The 16,227-nt window shown below is 45.4% G+C and overlaps 1 protein-coding gene across 1 annotated transcript in view; it reads left to right on the top strand.

Annotated features, from left to right (window-relative positions):
- Window positions 1–16,227, top strand: part of LOC130122143 (interleukin-11 receptor subunit alpha-like) — a 176,787-nt gene that overhangs the window by 107,322 nt on the left and 53,238 nt on the right. The window contains exons 4-9 of the mRNA XM_056291183.1: window positions 1,492–1,558; window positions 5,589–5,755; window positions 7,128–7,242; window positions 8,950–9,113; window positions 10,848–11,011; window positions 13,160–13,304. Coding sequence (XP_056147158.1) covers window positions 1,492–1,558; window positions 5,589–5,755; window positions 7,128–7,242; window positions 8,950–9,113; window positions 10,848–11,011; window positions 13,160–13,304 — 822 coding nt within the window. The remainder of the gene's footprint in view (window positions 1–1,491; window positions 1,559–5,588; window positions 5,756–7,127; window positions 7,243–8,949; window positions 9,114–10,847; window positions 11,012–13,159; window positions 13,305–16,227) is intronic.

A 16,227-nucleotide genomic window follows, 5' to 3' on the forward strand; every position in this document is an offset into this window, starting at 1 on the left:
TTTCAACCGCCCCCCCCAACCCCCCCCCCCGCCCAGCATTTCCAAGTAATCTTCTGCCGCAAACACAATCAACTTCAGTTTTTCTCAACTCCCAACAACACGGGACAACACGCTTGTCGGCACATGTCCGTAAAGAAGCGTGTTTACCGAAGAGATAAAGGGAAACTTCTAATTTTACATTGAATCTGAGAACTGTTGGCCATTGTGAGGCCGTGCATTGCATAGCAATAACAGTTTGAGTAGCGTTGTTGCTTCGCACAAACAAACTGCGGAGGTTGGTGTTGGGGTGGAGGGGGGAGTAGAAGAAAACTAGGCACACACAGACACGGCCAGTTGTGTCTATAGGGACGCCCGACCACGCCGGAGGTAACACGGGGATTCGAACCGCCAACCCCCCGTGTTGGCAGGCAACGGAATACACCACCCGGACGCCCCAAGGGAAGGACTTCCTATCAGCCGACGATCAAACGATAGCAGAGAGCAGTGGCGGCTGGCCAGTAGAGGGCGCTGGGGCGCCGCCCCCTTCAAATATCAAGAGATGAAAATCTACTTAAACGTGTTAAATATAATGTAGTTGTATTATGCAAATAATTATGAAATAAAGGTGTTTTCAGTCTGTGAGCGCCTGTCAGCAGCATTAAATACTGGTTCAAATGGTATTTGGTTGATTCCTGTCTGAATACATATACTTCCTGTCTGAATACATATACTTCCTGTCTGAGCACATATACTTCCTGGGTGAGGGGCGCCGGCCAAACCATACCTTATGTAAGCCCTCAAACCTGTGGCGAGCAGGTGACCTGAGGCTGCTGTCTGATTGGTTTCTCAGGTTTTCCAGGGGGCGCAGTTCTGTGCCGCCCCAGACACGCCCACTTTTATTGGCAGCGAATTTGTATTGTTTTAATGTTGTTTGATCTAATGTGATTGGGCAATTCTCGTGGCTGTCAATCATCCACCATCTACGAGCCCTGATAACATCTATAGGCTACATTGTCCTTCTTAATAACTCTGTGACTGTGTGGAATTGCGCCCCCTCCCCAAAATATGTTTTTTAGCACCAGCCGCCACTGGCAGAGGCTGTACCCAGTTGTGCTATTACATCAAACGCATCAACCTTTGTGCGTACCGTCTTCCTCCTCCATCCTCGGTCATCTCCTGCTGCTCTTTCGTTAGCTGACACACCGACCCTGGGGCAGGACTCGCTGATGAAGAGAAATGTTTATTCTGACAATGTTTGGGGGAAAATAAAACACGTTGTAGTGCCTTGTACTCTGTGCCAAATCCCTCCTCGTCGAGATTGTGCATACAAGGCCTTGTATGGTTGGCTTGTTGGGCTACTGTTAGCTTTGGCATTGTTCGAGTCTTGCTCCGGTAGACAGACTGTATATCTTAGGCGGGACTGTGCCGTGTTGGGAACTGTAAATCAGATGCTAACAGGCCCAAGTATCTAATCCAACCTCTGTACGTGTGTGCGTCTCTTTGTTTGTTCAGTGTCAGGTGTGCAGTATGGGCGGTTGGAGACTAACGTGACCCTGGTCTGTGGGACGTCCCCACTAAGGTAAGGGGTTTACTAATGTTCGTCTACCTTCGGATGTCTGTCTGCGTCCCCCTTTATTAATTCTCTGCTAATTTCTCACTTGGAAGCGTGCAGTGTGTGTACTTTCATGTACAGACGTGCTCAGATTTGTTGGTGCCCTTACAGCTGATTGAAATAATGCTTCAATCCTGCTGAAAGGGGATGAATTTAAAAGCTGTTTTGTCCTGTATGCTTGCATGTCTTTGGTATGTCACAGAATACAGCATAGAAGCTGTGAAAGGATGGATTATTGCTTATTCTACAAAAATATTCTATATTATTAATGATAATCATCATCATCATCATCATAATTACATTTATATAGAGCTTTTCGAGACATCTACAGTGCTCCAAATTGAAGGGGGTAACTCACTTCAACCACCACCAATGTGCAGCACCACCTGGGTGACGCACGGCAGCCATTTTGCACCAGAACGTGCACCAGACATCAGCGATAGGTGGAGAGGGAGGGATCGTTGAGCCAATTATATGAGGGGGGGGCGTTGATTAGGTGGCCAGATGGAGGGAGCCAGGTTGGGAATTTTGCCAGGACGCCGGGGGACCCCCTACTCTTTGCAATAAGTGCCATGGGGTCTTTAATGACCACAGTGAGTCAGCGCCTCGGTTTAACGTCTCACCCGAAGGACGGCATCTGCTACAGCACAGTGTCCCCGTCACTGCACTGGGGCACTGGGACTTGAAATTTGTTGTTAGGACCAGAGGGAAGATTGCCCCCTACTGGCTCACACCACTACCAGCAGCAACTCATTTTCCCGGAAGGTCTCCCATCCAAGTACTAGCCAAACCCATACCTGCTTAGCTTCCATCATTTGGTAGAGCCAGGGTACAAAATAGCCTGGACACATTCGTTGGTTCCCCTTAGAAAAGATAATAAATAACTGGATCAAAGAAGAAGAACAAGAAGAAATCCACTTTATTTTGTCATTGTACAGGTTACAGTAAACTACGTCCTCTGCATGTAACCCATCCCCATTGTATAGGAGCAGTGGGCCGCTACAACGCCCCGGGACCAGCTCCAGTTCTTCTTTCCACTGCCTTGCTCAGGGGCAAAGGCAGGTGTATTAACCCTAACATGCATGTCTTTCTGGTGATGGGAGGAAACCGGAGCACCCAGAGGAAACCCACGCAGACACGGGGAGAACATGCAAACTCCACACAGAAAGAACCTGTGACGGCCCGGGGTTCGAACCCAGGACCTTCTTGCTGTGAGGCGACACCACTGGGCCACCGTGCCTTCCCTAATAGTGATATTTCAAACTGATTAGTTTATTTAATTGGTATCACACGTGTCTCCCATCTTGTAATCAAGTCATTTAGCCAGTTTAATTGGAGCAAAGTCGTCACTGTGCTGTTTGGACCATCGTGCGGTCCATGCCGAACATGGACCAGAGGGAAGTAAAGATAAAGGCTACAAGTCCGTCTGCAGGCCGCTTGACATCCCTCTGACAACAGTTGAAAAATATTAAGACCTCTAAGATCCATGGAACTGTGGCCAACATCCTGGTTGCAGCCGCAAGAGGAAAATTAACCCCAGCTTGAACAAAAGGATAGTTGTGAATGGTGGAAAAAAGGAACCAGCGACAACCGCCAGCGAGATACAAGCTTAATTCCAAGGTGGCGGCACGTCAGTTTCTGATCACGCCATCCATCACGTTTTCAGCGAGTGTGGGCTCCGTGGAAGAAGGCCCAGGAGGACTCCACTTCTGAAAGGAAAACATGGAAAAGCCAGACTCGCTACAGCGCGCGTTGACAAGCCACAATCCCCCTGGGAAAATGTCCTTTGGACAGTTGAGTCAAAACTGGAGCATTTTGGCAAGTCACGTCAAGTCTGGAGTCACGGACCGAAAAAATGACGCTTACAAAGAAAACAACACCATACCTCCAGTGAAACATGGAGGAGGCGCGGTTATTTTTTGGGGGCTGCTTTGCTGCGCCTGGCACAGGGGTGCCTTGAATCCGTGCAGGGCACAATGAAATGTAATCACCGGGTGGCACGGTGGTTAGCGATGTTGCCTCACAACAAGAAGGCCGAGAAGGTTGTCCTACCTTGGGGGTCATCCCAGGTCATCCTCTGTGTGGAGTTTGCATGTCCTCCCCGTGTCTGCGGTGGGTTTTCTCCAGATGTTCCGGTTTCCCCCTCCGCCAAAAAGATCATCTTAGGGTTTATACTGCGGTCTGTGCCCCATGAGCAAGGCAAAGGCAATAGAACTGGAGTTGGTCCCCGGGCCCTGCAGGAAGGCAGCGGCCCACTGCTCCCGACGACACAGATCACAGCTGGGACGGCTTACTTTGCACTAACTGGATTTCCCCAAGGGAATTAATAAAGGAAACTTAATTCATTAATTCATTAATTAAAGACTATCAAGGCATTCTGGAGCAAAACGTACCGTCAGAAAGCTCTGTCTTGGGTCATGGGTCATGGGTCCTCCCAGCAGGTTAATGACCCATAACACAGGGCTAAAAGCACCCAAGAATGCATCAGAACAAAATACTGGACTAAGGTCCTGGGTTCGAACCCCGGGGTTGACCTACCTTGGGGGTCATCCCAGGTCATCCTCTGTGTGGAGTTTGCACGTCCTCCCCGTGTCTGCGGTGGGTTTTCTCCAGATGTTCCGGTTTCCCCCACCGCCAAAAAGACATGCATGTTAGGGTTTATACTGCGGTCTGTGCCCCATGAGCAAGGCATGGGCAATAGAACTGGAGTTGGTCCCCGGGCCCTGCAGGAAGGCAGCGGCCCACTGCTCCCAACGACACAGATCACAGCTGGGATGGCTTACTTTGCACTAACTGGATTTCCCCAAGGGGGTTAATAAAGGAAACTTAATTAATTAATTCATTCATTCATTCATTCATTCATTCATTAATTAAAGACTATCAAGGCATTCTGGAGCAAAACGTACCGTCAGAAAGCTCTGTCTCGGGTCATGGGTCATGGGTCCTCCCAGCAGGTTAATGACCCATAACACAGGGCTAAAAGCACCCAAGAATGCATCAGAACAAAATACTGGACTAAGGTCCTGGGTTCGAACCCCGGGGTTTTCCTACCTTGGGGGTCATCCCAGGTCATCCTCTGTGTGGAGTTTGCATGTCCCCCCCGTGTCTGCGGTGGGTTTTCTCCAGATGTTCCGGTTTCCCCCTCCACCAAAAAGACATGCATCTTAGGGTTTATACTGCGGTCTGTGCTCATGAGCAAGGCATGGGCAATAGAACTGGAGTTGGTCCCCGGGCCCTGCAGGAAGGCAGCGGCCCACTGCTCCCAACGACACAGATCACAGCTGGGATGGCTTACTTTGCACTAACTGGATTTCCCCAAGGGGGTTAATAAAGGAAACTTAATTAATTAATTAATTAATTAAAGACTATCAAGGCATTCTGGAGCAAAACGTCCTGCCCGGTGTCAGAAAGCTCTGTCTCGGGTCATGGGTCATGGGTCCTCCCAACAGGTTAATGACCCATAACACAGGGCTAAACGCACCCAAGAATGCACCAGAACAAAGTACTGGACCATTCTGAAGTGGCCTTCTGGGTCCTGATCTGAACCCTATCGAACATCTCTGGGAAGAGCCGAGCCTGCAGCCTGCAGAAGGTCCCCAGCAAACCTGAGACTGCTGCAGCAGTTATGTCAGCAAGAGTGGGCCAGAACACCCGTTAACAGGTGCAGAAGTCTTCAGAAAAGGGGGGGGGGGCTACCTCTAAAGGTCGTGCGACCAAATATCAGGTTCAGGCTCCCGCCATTTCCATTTGTTTTATAAACTACGATATTATGCTGAATAAATAATCAAAACCAGAGTCTGATTTCTGTGAATCGCGGAATGAACAATGGTGGATGCCAATTACTTTGGTCGGTTGTGCGTTCTCCATTAGTTTGTGGGGCGGTACCGACAAGTGTGAGTGTGTTCATGGGCGGCAGGTGTGTGTAGTAAGCGTGTGTTTCAATTTGCATCTCAGCTTAGTGTCTCCCTGTAACCCAGTGTACCATGTCCTCCTCCAGGACACCAGTGGAGTGGCGTCTCAACCGCAGCTTGGTTCTGCCGTGGCACCGGCTGACTTCGGATGGAGCCTTGGTTCTGCTGCACGTCGACCAGTCAGCGCAGGGCAACTACAGCTGCCATGACAACGACGGGGTCCTCCTACACACCACCAGACTCGTGCTGGGCTGTACGTTCCTCGTCTTCTGTCATCTTTGTGTTGTGTGTGTGTGTGCGTGTGTGTGTGTGTGTGTGTGTGTGCGTGTGTGCGTGCGTGCGTGCGTGCGTGTGTGTGTGTGTGTGTGTGTGTGTGTGTGTGTGTGTGTGTGTGTGTGTTGTGCTCCCAGCAGCTGTTCTGCTTTCAAATCCAGAATTTCTATAACCATCACACAACCAGACTACTTCAGACCAAGTTTCTTGCGTTCTCCCCGTCTCCTCGTCCTCGTCGTCCATCGCTCGCTGGCTGTACGTGACATCACTTCCGGTCTGCTAAAAAAAGTGCACCGCATTCACCTTCCTCCATTTTGTTTTCGTCCAAAGTCTAACTGCAAGGTTTATTAAGCTGAATAGTGCCCTCGACAATTTCCCAGAAAGCAACTGAAAATGGGTCTCAACACATTTATGCCAGTTAATGCTAAAAAAAAATTCCCACAATGCAGTGCTTCACCTCTTCTTCCATTTTGGGTTGTGCACTCTTCCTGTTTGTCAAATGTTGCATGGCGGGATGAGGAGAAGTTGCAAAACAACGATCAGCACGTCCTAAATCTCCATGTATTCCTCCCTATGGGGTACTATGTCGTTTCTTATGTAGGGGAATAGGGATGGAGGGAGGGATGGAGTGACCGCGGAGGCATCTTCTCGTTCTTTATCTCTCCTTCCCTTTCTTTTGCTTCCCCTTCTTCCTTTCTTTTTGTTTTGTGTTGTCTCAGCACATTCTGATCAGCTTCATAATTTCACAAAATGTTCAAGAGGCACTAAGAAAGAAATCACTCTCCCTCTCTCCCTCTCTTGCTCTCTAGCGCCCCCTTGCTCTCCGGAACTGATGCGTTTCTGTCTAAACATCTATAATAGATTAGCCCTACGGCTTCAGCGAGACATGAAGTAACGATAACCAGAGCCGCTGTTCCACAAAAGAAAAAAAAAACAACCCACTTATCAGCTGTCACATTGACAAAGCCCTCCACTTCCTGTCACTGTCTCAAACAGGAAGTGGTGCGGTGGACTTCCTTTTAAGGGGTGGCACTGACTAAGAATGGGCAGTTAATTTTTCCGTGGATGTGCCAAGTCTCCCTCGGCACAGTTCGCGTTGGGAGAGTTTCAGAACTTCACACTGGACCTGAGCAGAACTGTTCTGAGTCAAACAGAATATAACGCACCGAAGCAAGGCGGGGATTGTTATGAGACACGCAGCTTTGTCAGATAAGGTTTTAGAGACGTGTGTCATATATACATAGACCACAGGAAGTAGGAGTCGACTGTCATGTCCGCTGAAGTTGACTTCACTATCACCCTCCCGATCTCTCTGTCTTTAACTGAACTCTCACTGACCTCGTGTTGTGCAGATCCCCCCGGGCTGTTGAGCGTTTCCTGTCGAGTGCCCAGTCACACGCTGGTCCGCTGCTCATGGGTGGAGTCAGTGAAGACCTTCCTGCCTTCCCAGTACCACGCCTTCTACAGGTAAGAGCCGAGTACTGCGACTAAATACAGCGAACCATTTGTCACCATCAACTACTCCTTCCGCTTCACTGCTAAAAAATAAAATACATTTTATCAAGATGTTTTATCTTCCTCTAAGTCTCATGATGCTATTATTATTATTATTATTATTATTATTATTATTATCATTACCATCATTATTATCATCATCATTATTATTATTACTATTATTATTATTATCATCATTATTATCATCACCATTATTATTATTATTATTATTATTATCATCATCATCATCATTATTATTATTATTATTATTATTATCATTATTATTATTATCATCATTATTATTATCATCATCATCATCATCATTATTATTATTATTATCATCATCGTTATTATTATCATTATTATTATTATCATTATTATTATTATTATTATTATCATTATTATTATTATCATCATCATCATCATTATTATTAATATTATTTATTCTGTGTTTCCTGTTTTACATCCTGTAGAGCCGGGTCCAAACTATGGACCTGAGGCACTACTACTACTACTACTACTACGACTACTACTACTACTACTTCTTCTTCTTCTTCTTCTTCTTCTTCTTCTTCTTCTTCTTCTTCTTCTTCTTCTTCTTCTTCTTCTTCTTCTTCGTCTTCGTCTTCTTCTTTTTCTTCTTCTTCTTCTTCTTCTTCTTCTTCTTCTTCTTCTTCTTCTTCTTCTTCGTCTTCCTCTTCTTCTTCTTCATTATTATTATTATTATAATTATTATTATTTTAATGTATTGCTGGTAAATTTTCTCAGCCCAATGGCAGATGTTATTGCTTGTTGCCAGAAAGTGCACTTCTCTCATGACTGTTCGACTTTTCGGGAGGAATTTTAAGTAAGCAGGAAAAGAAATAATAAAACAAGGAACTCGATCTAAATATTTAAACTTGGTGTTCTTTTTATTGTAGGATGAATGTTTTGAAGCAGGTCCTATTTTTATGAAACAATAGCGTATCCTTGAAAAACAAAACAGTGTTATCTGTCAGGGGAGTGAGAAATTTTACCACTAATATCTAAAATCAGCATTACGAGACTCAAACCAAGGTAAGGCGCCTTGATAAGCTGGGGGGGGGTCTCCTCTCCTCTGCCTTTTCTGATCTTTAAACAGTTAAAACGGTATTTCTGAACAAATAACACTTAAAATGATGGAAATAGATGATAATCTGGTTTCAAGAATGATGTACCTATCAAGAGCTGGCTTTGTAAGAATATCATATTCGTCTGGCTTCATCTTACTTACATATGTCATCATAAAATATCATTTTTACAAGTCAAACAAGAAAGCTTTTTTTGTGGAATGCTGCTTTAAGCGGTTTTTCATCTTAACAATGACGTTTTAAGTTGTGCTTCATACCAGATCAAATATCTTAAAATCAATGCAGTTTAACTCAACAGGTGATTTTTTTAACCCCATTTCAAGAACACTTACCTAGCTGGAATACCTTACTGGGAATTTGGTAGATTGTTTTGCTCGTTTTGGACATTTTCTTACGTGAATATGCAACGAAATGCCTCAACGTGGACATGTTGGCCTTTTCAGACGCTGTTCCACACATTTCCCCCAAAACGCAGCAGTCAGACATGTTCAGATGTTGGTGTTTAGGTTTACGTCGACTCTTTGGTGTTTTCCTCAATTCTCCGTTTTTTGTTTTTTTTGCTGTCCTTCAGGGGGATTCACCAGGAGTGGATGCCATGTGTCATAGGCCCCGCCCTCCGCAGCTGTGACATCACATCCCCCTCTTTCTGGCAGGCCTACCATTTACTGAATATTACTGCGGCCAACCCCCTGGGGTCCACACCAACCGTTAAACAGATACGACTACATGAGCTATGTAAGACCAGGACGCACACCGACACCGACACCGACACAAAGACAGACAGACAGACAGACAGACAGACAGACAGACAGACAGACAGACAGACAGACAGACAGACAGACAGACAGACAGACAGACAGACATGCGGCCATGAGCATGCACATGCAAACGTTACATACACACGAACAGCACGAGCTGTGGAAGACTTGTGGCGAGCAGGTGACCTGAGGCTGCTGTCTGACTGGTTTCTTCAGGTTTTCCAGGGGGCGCAGTTCTGTGCCGCCCCAGACACGCCCACTTTTATTAGCAGCAAATCGGCATTGCTTTAATGTTTTTTTAATCTAACGTAATTGAACAATTCTCATGGCTGTCAGTCATGTTCACACCCACCACGACGCCTCGTCTCAACTGTCAATCATCCACCGTCTACCAGCCCTGACAAAGTCTATAGGCTACATTGTCCTTCTTCATAACTCTGTGATTGTGTGGACATTAAAGCAGCTGTCAGGTGTGCTGCGCCCCCCCCCAAATCTATTTGCAGCTGCCGCCACTGGTTTGGTCCTAGGTACACTGATGTGGTCCTAGGTACACTGGTTTGGTCCTAGGTAAACTGATGTGGTCCTAGGTACGCTGGTTTGGTCCTAGGTACACTGGTTTGGTCCTAGGTACACTGGTTTGGTGCTAGGTACACTGATGTGGTCCAAGGTACACTGATGTGGTCCTAGGTACACTGATGTGGTCCTAGGTATACTGATGTGGTCCTAGGTACACTGGTTTGGTCCTAGGTAAATTGATGTGGTCCTAGGTACACTGATGTGGTCCTAGGTACACTGATGTGGTCCTAGGTACACTGGTTTGTTCCTAGGTACACTGGTTTGGTCCTAGGTACACTGCTTTGGTCCTATGTACACTGATGTGGTCCTAGGTACACTGGTTTGGTCCTAGGTACACTGGTTTGGTCCTAGGTACACTGATGTGGTCCTAGGTACACTGCTTTGGTCCTAGGTACACTGGTTTGGTCCTAGGTACACTGATGTGGTCCTAGGTACACTCATGTGGTCCTAGGTACACTGGTTTGGTCCTAGGTACACTGGTTTGGTCCTAGGTACACTGGTTTGGTCCTAGGTACACTCATGTGGTCCTAGGTACACTGGTTTGTTCCTAGGTACACTGGTTTGTTCCTAGGTACACTGGTTTGGTCCTAGGTACACTGGTTTGGTCCTAGGTACACTGGTTTGGTCCTAGGTACACTCATGTGGTCCTATGTACACTGGTTTTTTCCTAGGTACACTGGTTTGGTCCCAGGTACACGGCAGCACAGTGCGGACGTGTCACCTTGGTCAGTTTTCTGATAGGTCAGGCAACAATGAGCATTTGGCTCAGTGGCAGAACCAAATGTGAGGCGCAGGGTCCACGGATGCTACACTCGTGTCCGGGGGTCTGGTGGCTGCTGGGCTGAAAAAATTGCATTCACATATTTCAAAATGATTTCAAACTTGGAAGATATTGTTGGTGTTTGGGGACATGGAGAAGGTCTGTGCACTGCAGAAAACCAATTACTTGTTCTTAATTTCTGAAAAAGGGAAGGTCTGTGTCTTTGTTTTAGCTGTGTATGGGGCTTGTTGTTCAATATGCACAGGAGTGTCTGTCTTAAGTCTACTGTTGTTGTTTTTTTAATGTAAATTAAAAATTTGACCATTAAAGTATTGGTTAAAATTCTCTCTCTCTCTCTCTTTTTTTTCCCTTCAGTGAAACCAGACCCCCCGGAGTCGGTGTCGATAGAGGAGGTCGAGGGATCTCCTACCAGGCTGGTTGTGAATTGGAACAACCCGTCCTCCTGGCCGATACAGTTAGCCTTTCCTCTGAAATATGAGGTCAGATACCGGCCTCTGGGCTCCGGACATTGGTCACAGGTCAGTGGGGAGACGTACATGCATACTGCACACACTGTACCCTCTGTGGATGGAAAATGTCTACACACCCCTGTTACGGCAGGTTTTTGGTGATGTTCAGAACCCCCCCCCCCACCTCTTATCAGAATCAGAATCAGAAACACTTTATTTGTCACTTGATTTCATGCAGCCAGAATGGCTGCTGGAACCGCCGGTCTGCATGGGCTAGCAGTTAGCTTAGCCTGCCCCGCTTCCACGTCCTGGCAGACCGCCCTCGGTATTTCCTCCTCGGGCACAATGTGAAATTGAAATTGTGAAAATGTGACATCGCAACCTAAGTGAAAGCAATCAGAAACGTTTTAGGGCAAAAAAAGAAAAATACAAAAACTTTCAATACCCCGGCTGCATAAGTGTGCACACCTTTTTATAATTGGGGCTGTGGCTGGGTTCAGAATTAACCAATCACATTCAAACTCATGTTGAATAGTTGTTAGTGTACACCCGCCATCAATTGGTGACTGTAATTACCCCAAATAAAGTTCGGCTGTTCCTGTAGGGTCCCCCTGACCCAGTCTGAGAGATGTAGGATGGTTTTGCAAGGAAGAGTGGGGAGGTGTTGCCAAGTTGAGATGTGCCAAGCTGGCTGACTCGTACCCAAAAATGAGAGCTGTAATAAAATCAGAAGGTGCTCCAGCAAGCTGTAGTAGCATTTCTACCAATGGAAGCAGTGCCATAAGCTAACACTTAACTAACAGGCTAACATGTGTACGTGAGTGTACCAACGTAAACATGTATCTTGTGCACATTATTATACATTATTATACAGACAGATGCAGCATCAGCAGTAATGCGGACGCTGGACCGGACCGTTGTGGTGAGGAGGGAGCTGAGCCGCAAGGCAAAGCTCTCAGTTTACCAGTCAGTCTTCATCCCAGCCCTCACCTATGGTCATGGGCTCTGGGTAGTGACCGAAAGGGTGAGATCACGGATACAAGAGGCTGACATGAGTTTCCTCCGTAGGGTGTCTGGGCTCAGTTTAGAGATAGGGTGAGGAGCTTGGAGATCCGGAGGGAGCTCGGAGTAGAGCCGCTGCTCCTTCACGTGGAAAGGAGCCAGTTGCGGTGGTTTGGGCATCCGATTAGGATGCCTCCGGGCACGGCCAACTGTGAGGAGACCCCAGGGTAGACCCAGAACTCGCTTGGAGGGACTTCATGTCCATTCTGGCCTGGGAACGCCATGGGATCATCTGGAGGGCCTTGCTGGGGAGAGGGACGTCTGGAGTGCCCTACTTAGCTTGCTGCCACCGCCACCTGACCCCGGAGAAGCGGCTGATGATGAATGAATGAATGAATATCACACAGCTGTGTCTTCATACAACTGTATATAGTCATATTTACATATTATCAGGGACATACGAGGCAGTGTAGCCCCCTCGTCTTTGGTCTGCGTGTTGTGCAGCAGCAAATGACTCGTCGGGCTGTATGGGTTCATGTGCGTGTTTTTATTTGCGTCTGGCGATAAAAAGTCAAATCCGTTGGCACAGTGTTGTGTTAGTATGTCTTGCTCCAGCCCCTGGTCATGTAAAGCAAATTACATTTGAGACACTAGCATTAGCCGCTAGCTAGACGATGCTCATGCGGCAGTTATCCAGTGAGCCTGCGGAAGCTAGCTAGCGAATTTGAAGAACACCATTCGTTCATATCGCTAAAGCAATTACAGTAGGCACTTATAGTAATTACACTTCATCACAAATCATAAACACTAATAAAACCCTTAATACGCGTGGATCACATTTTCAATTGGTTTGTAACATTTTAATTCACCAAAAAAGGGGCGGAGCAAAGATTCTACCCGCCACTCTCGTCGCCGGTCGCGAGAAAAGGGACGAAAGTGACGTTTACGGCGATTACATGCAGTGCCAACTAACACCACAAGAGGGCGTCCATGATACAATAAAACGTTTCTATAATGAAAGACCGTTAGAACGTTACTCCCTTGGGAACAATAACGTGATATTTTGACGAACTTCAACATGTTAACATGCAGGTACTTTATACTGGTCATGTTTCTTAATCAATCCCCCTCACCCCCCCCCCCATACACACACACACGCTATTAATCTCTCCCCCTCCTCCCCCCACCACCCCACCCCCCCTCTCTCTCTTTCAGCTTGAGACCTCAGAGAACTCGGTTTTGATAGTGGACGCCTTGGCAGGATACCTCCACCAGGTGCAGGTCCGAGCCCAGGACGGGGTAAATTCCGACAGCAAGTGGAGTGACTGGACCCCCTTGCTCCTGGCGATGCCCTGGAGAGGTGAGACATACGGCTCGCAGGAAAATAAGCACATCATTTATTTGGCCGTCTGATGACAGGCGTAACAGGTCGATAAGGCTGGACCTGCGAAGGCCACGCCGTGGAGTTGCAAATACACAACGCGATCATTGAAAAAGAGGAGTCTAGCATAGAGGCCCACTGTGCTGTAGTGATTGGTATGTAGAGTAGCAGCTCAGCAAGCAGCTGCATTGCTAGCATTAACAGTAGGATTGGCAGGAGAAGCAGTTATAATAGTAGTAAATAGTAGTAGCAGCAGCTGGTAGTGGTAGCAGTATGGTTAGTATTAGTATTAGTAGTAATATTAGTGGTAGTAGTAGTTTTCAGAGCAGCAGCATAAGTAGTACCAGCAGTAGTTGTAGCAGTAATAGTCTTGTTGGTAGTAGTAATAATAGTGTCAGCAGTAGCAGTAGTACCAGTAGTAGTATTGGTAGCGATAGTGGTAGTAGTAGTAGTAGTAGTAGTAGTAGAAGTAGTGCCAGAAGTAGTAGTAGTAGTAGTAGTAGTAGTAGTGGCAATAGTAGCAGCAGAATCAGTAGAAGTATTAATATTAATAGCAATACCAACATTAGTTATAGAAGATAGTAATAGAAGTAGTAGTAGTAGTAGTGCCAGAGGTAGTAGTAGTAGTAGTAGTAGTAGTAGTAGTAGAGGCAATAGTAGCAGCAGAATCAGTAGAAGTATTAATATTAATAGCAATAGCAACATTAGTTATAGAAGATAGTAATAGAAGTAGTAGTAGTAGTAGTAGTAGTAGTAGTGCCAGAAGTAGCAGTAGTACCAGTAGTAGTATTGGTAGCGATAGTGGTAGTAGTAGTAGTAGTAGAAGTAGTGACAGAAGTAGTAGTAGTAGTAGTAATAGTAGTAGTAGTAGAAGTAGTAGTAGTAGTAGTAGTAGTAGTAGTGGCAATAGTAGCAGCAGAATCAGTAGAAGTATTAATATTAATAGCAATAGCAACATTAGTTATAGAAGATAGTAATAGAAGTAGTAGTAGTAGTAGTAGTAGTAGTAGTGCCAGAAGTAGTAGTAGTAGTAGTAGTAGTAGTGGCAATAGTAGCAGCAGAATCAGTAGAAGTATTAATATTAATAGCAATAGCAACATTAGTTATAGAAGATAGTAATAGAAGTAGTAGTAGTAGTAGTAGTAGTAGTGCCAGAAGTAGTAGTAGTAGTAGTAGTAGTAGTAGTAGAGGCAATAGTAGCAGCAGAATCAGTAGAAGTATTAATATTAATAGCAATAGCAACATTAGTTATAGAAGATAGTAATAGAAGTAGTAGTTTTACCATGGTAACTAAGTTTTTTTTGGTTCAATTCTTTAATCTTACAAGTCAGAAGTCAAAATGTCCTTTAGTAAGGTGTGTGTGTGTGTGTGTGTGTGTGTGTGTGTGTGTGTGTGTGTCTAACCCACAGCCTTCACCAGCCCTGAGCCCACAGCAGAACCCTTCCCAGGGGAACTGTTTCCTGAAAATGATTTTCCAGTGGACACAAAGTCTGAAACTTCCACTACCAAGTCACAAAGTAAGACTATTTTAAATAAGTAAGGACTATATAAAATGTGGTAGAGACATATACCGAATCCAAGTATATAATAAATATTATATAGATGTATACTAAATCTTAACCTATACCTCATGTATTATACACACACACACATAAATATATACTATATATGTATATATGTATATATGTATATATGTATATATGTATATATATATATATATATATATATATATATATATATATATGTGTGTGTGTGTGTGTGTGTGTGTGTATATATGTATATGTATATGTATGTATATATATGTATGTATGTATATATATATATATATATATATATATATATATATATATACAGTGCATCCGGAAAGTATTCACACCCCTTCACTTTCCCCACATTTTGTTATGTTACAGCCTTATTCCAAAATGGATTAAATCACTTTTTTTCCCATCAATCTACACACAACACCCCATAATGACAAAGTGAAAAAGGTTCTGTAGAAATTTTTGCAATTTTATTAAAAATAAAAAACTGAAATATTGCATGTAAATAAGTATTCGCACTCTTTGCTATGACACTCAAAATTGAGCTCAGGTTCATCCTGTTTCCACTGATCATCCTTGAGATGTTTCTACATCTTGATTGGAGTCCACCTCTAGTAAATTCAATTGATTGGACATGATTTGGAAAGGTACACACCTGTCTATATAAGGTCCCACTGTTGACAGTGCATGTCAGAGCAGAAACCAAGCCATGAAGCCAAAGGAATTGTCTGTGGACCTCCGAGACAGGATTGTATCGAGGCACAGATCTGGGGAAGGGTACAACAAAATTTCTACAGCTTTGAAGGTCCTGAAGATCACAGTGGTCTCCATCATTTGTAAATGGAAGAAGTTTGGATCCACCAGGACTCTTCCTAGAGCTGGCCGCCCAGCCAAACTGAGCAATCGGGGGAGAAGGGCCTTGGTCAGGGAGGTGACCAAGAACCCGATGGTCACTCTGACAGAGCTCCAGCGTTCCTCTGTGGAGATGGGAGAACCTTCCAGAAGGACAACCATCTCTGCAGCACTCCACCAATCAGGCCTGTATGGTAGAGTGGCCAGACGGAAGCCTCTGCTCAGTAAAAGGCCCATGACAGCCCGCTTGGAGTTTGCCAGAAAGCACCTAAAGGACTCTCAGACCATAAGAAACAAGATTCTCTGGTCTGATGAAACCAAGATTGAACTCTTTGGCCTGAATGCCAAACGTCATGTCTGGAGGAAACCAGGCACCTCTCATCACCTTGCTAATACCATCCCTACAGTGAAGCATGGTGGTGGCAGCCTCATGCTGTGGGGATGTTGTTCAGCGGCAGGAACTTGGAGACTAGTCAGGACCGAGGGAAAGATGAATGGAGCAAAGTACA

This window comes from Lampris incognitus, chromosome 12, assembly GCF_029633865.1.
Source record: "Lampris incognitus isolate fLamInc1 chromosome 12, fLamInc1.hap2, whole genome shotgun sequence".
NCBI classification, from domain to species: Eukaryota; Metazoa; Chordata; class Actinopteri; order Lampriformes; family Lampridae; genus Lampris; species Lampris incognitus.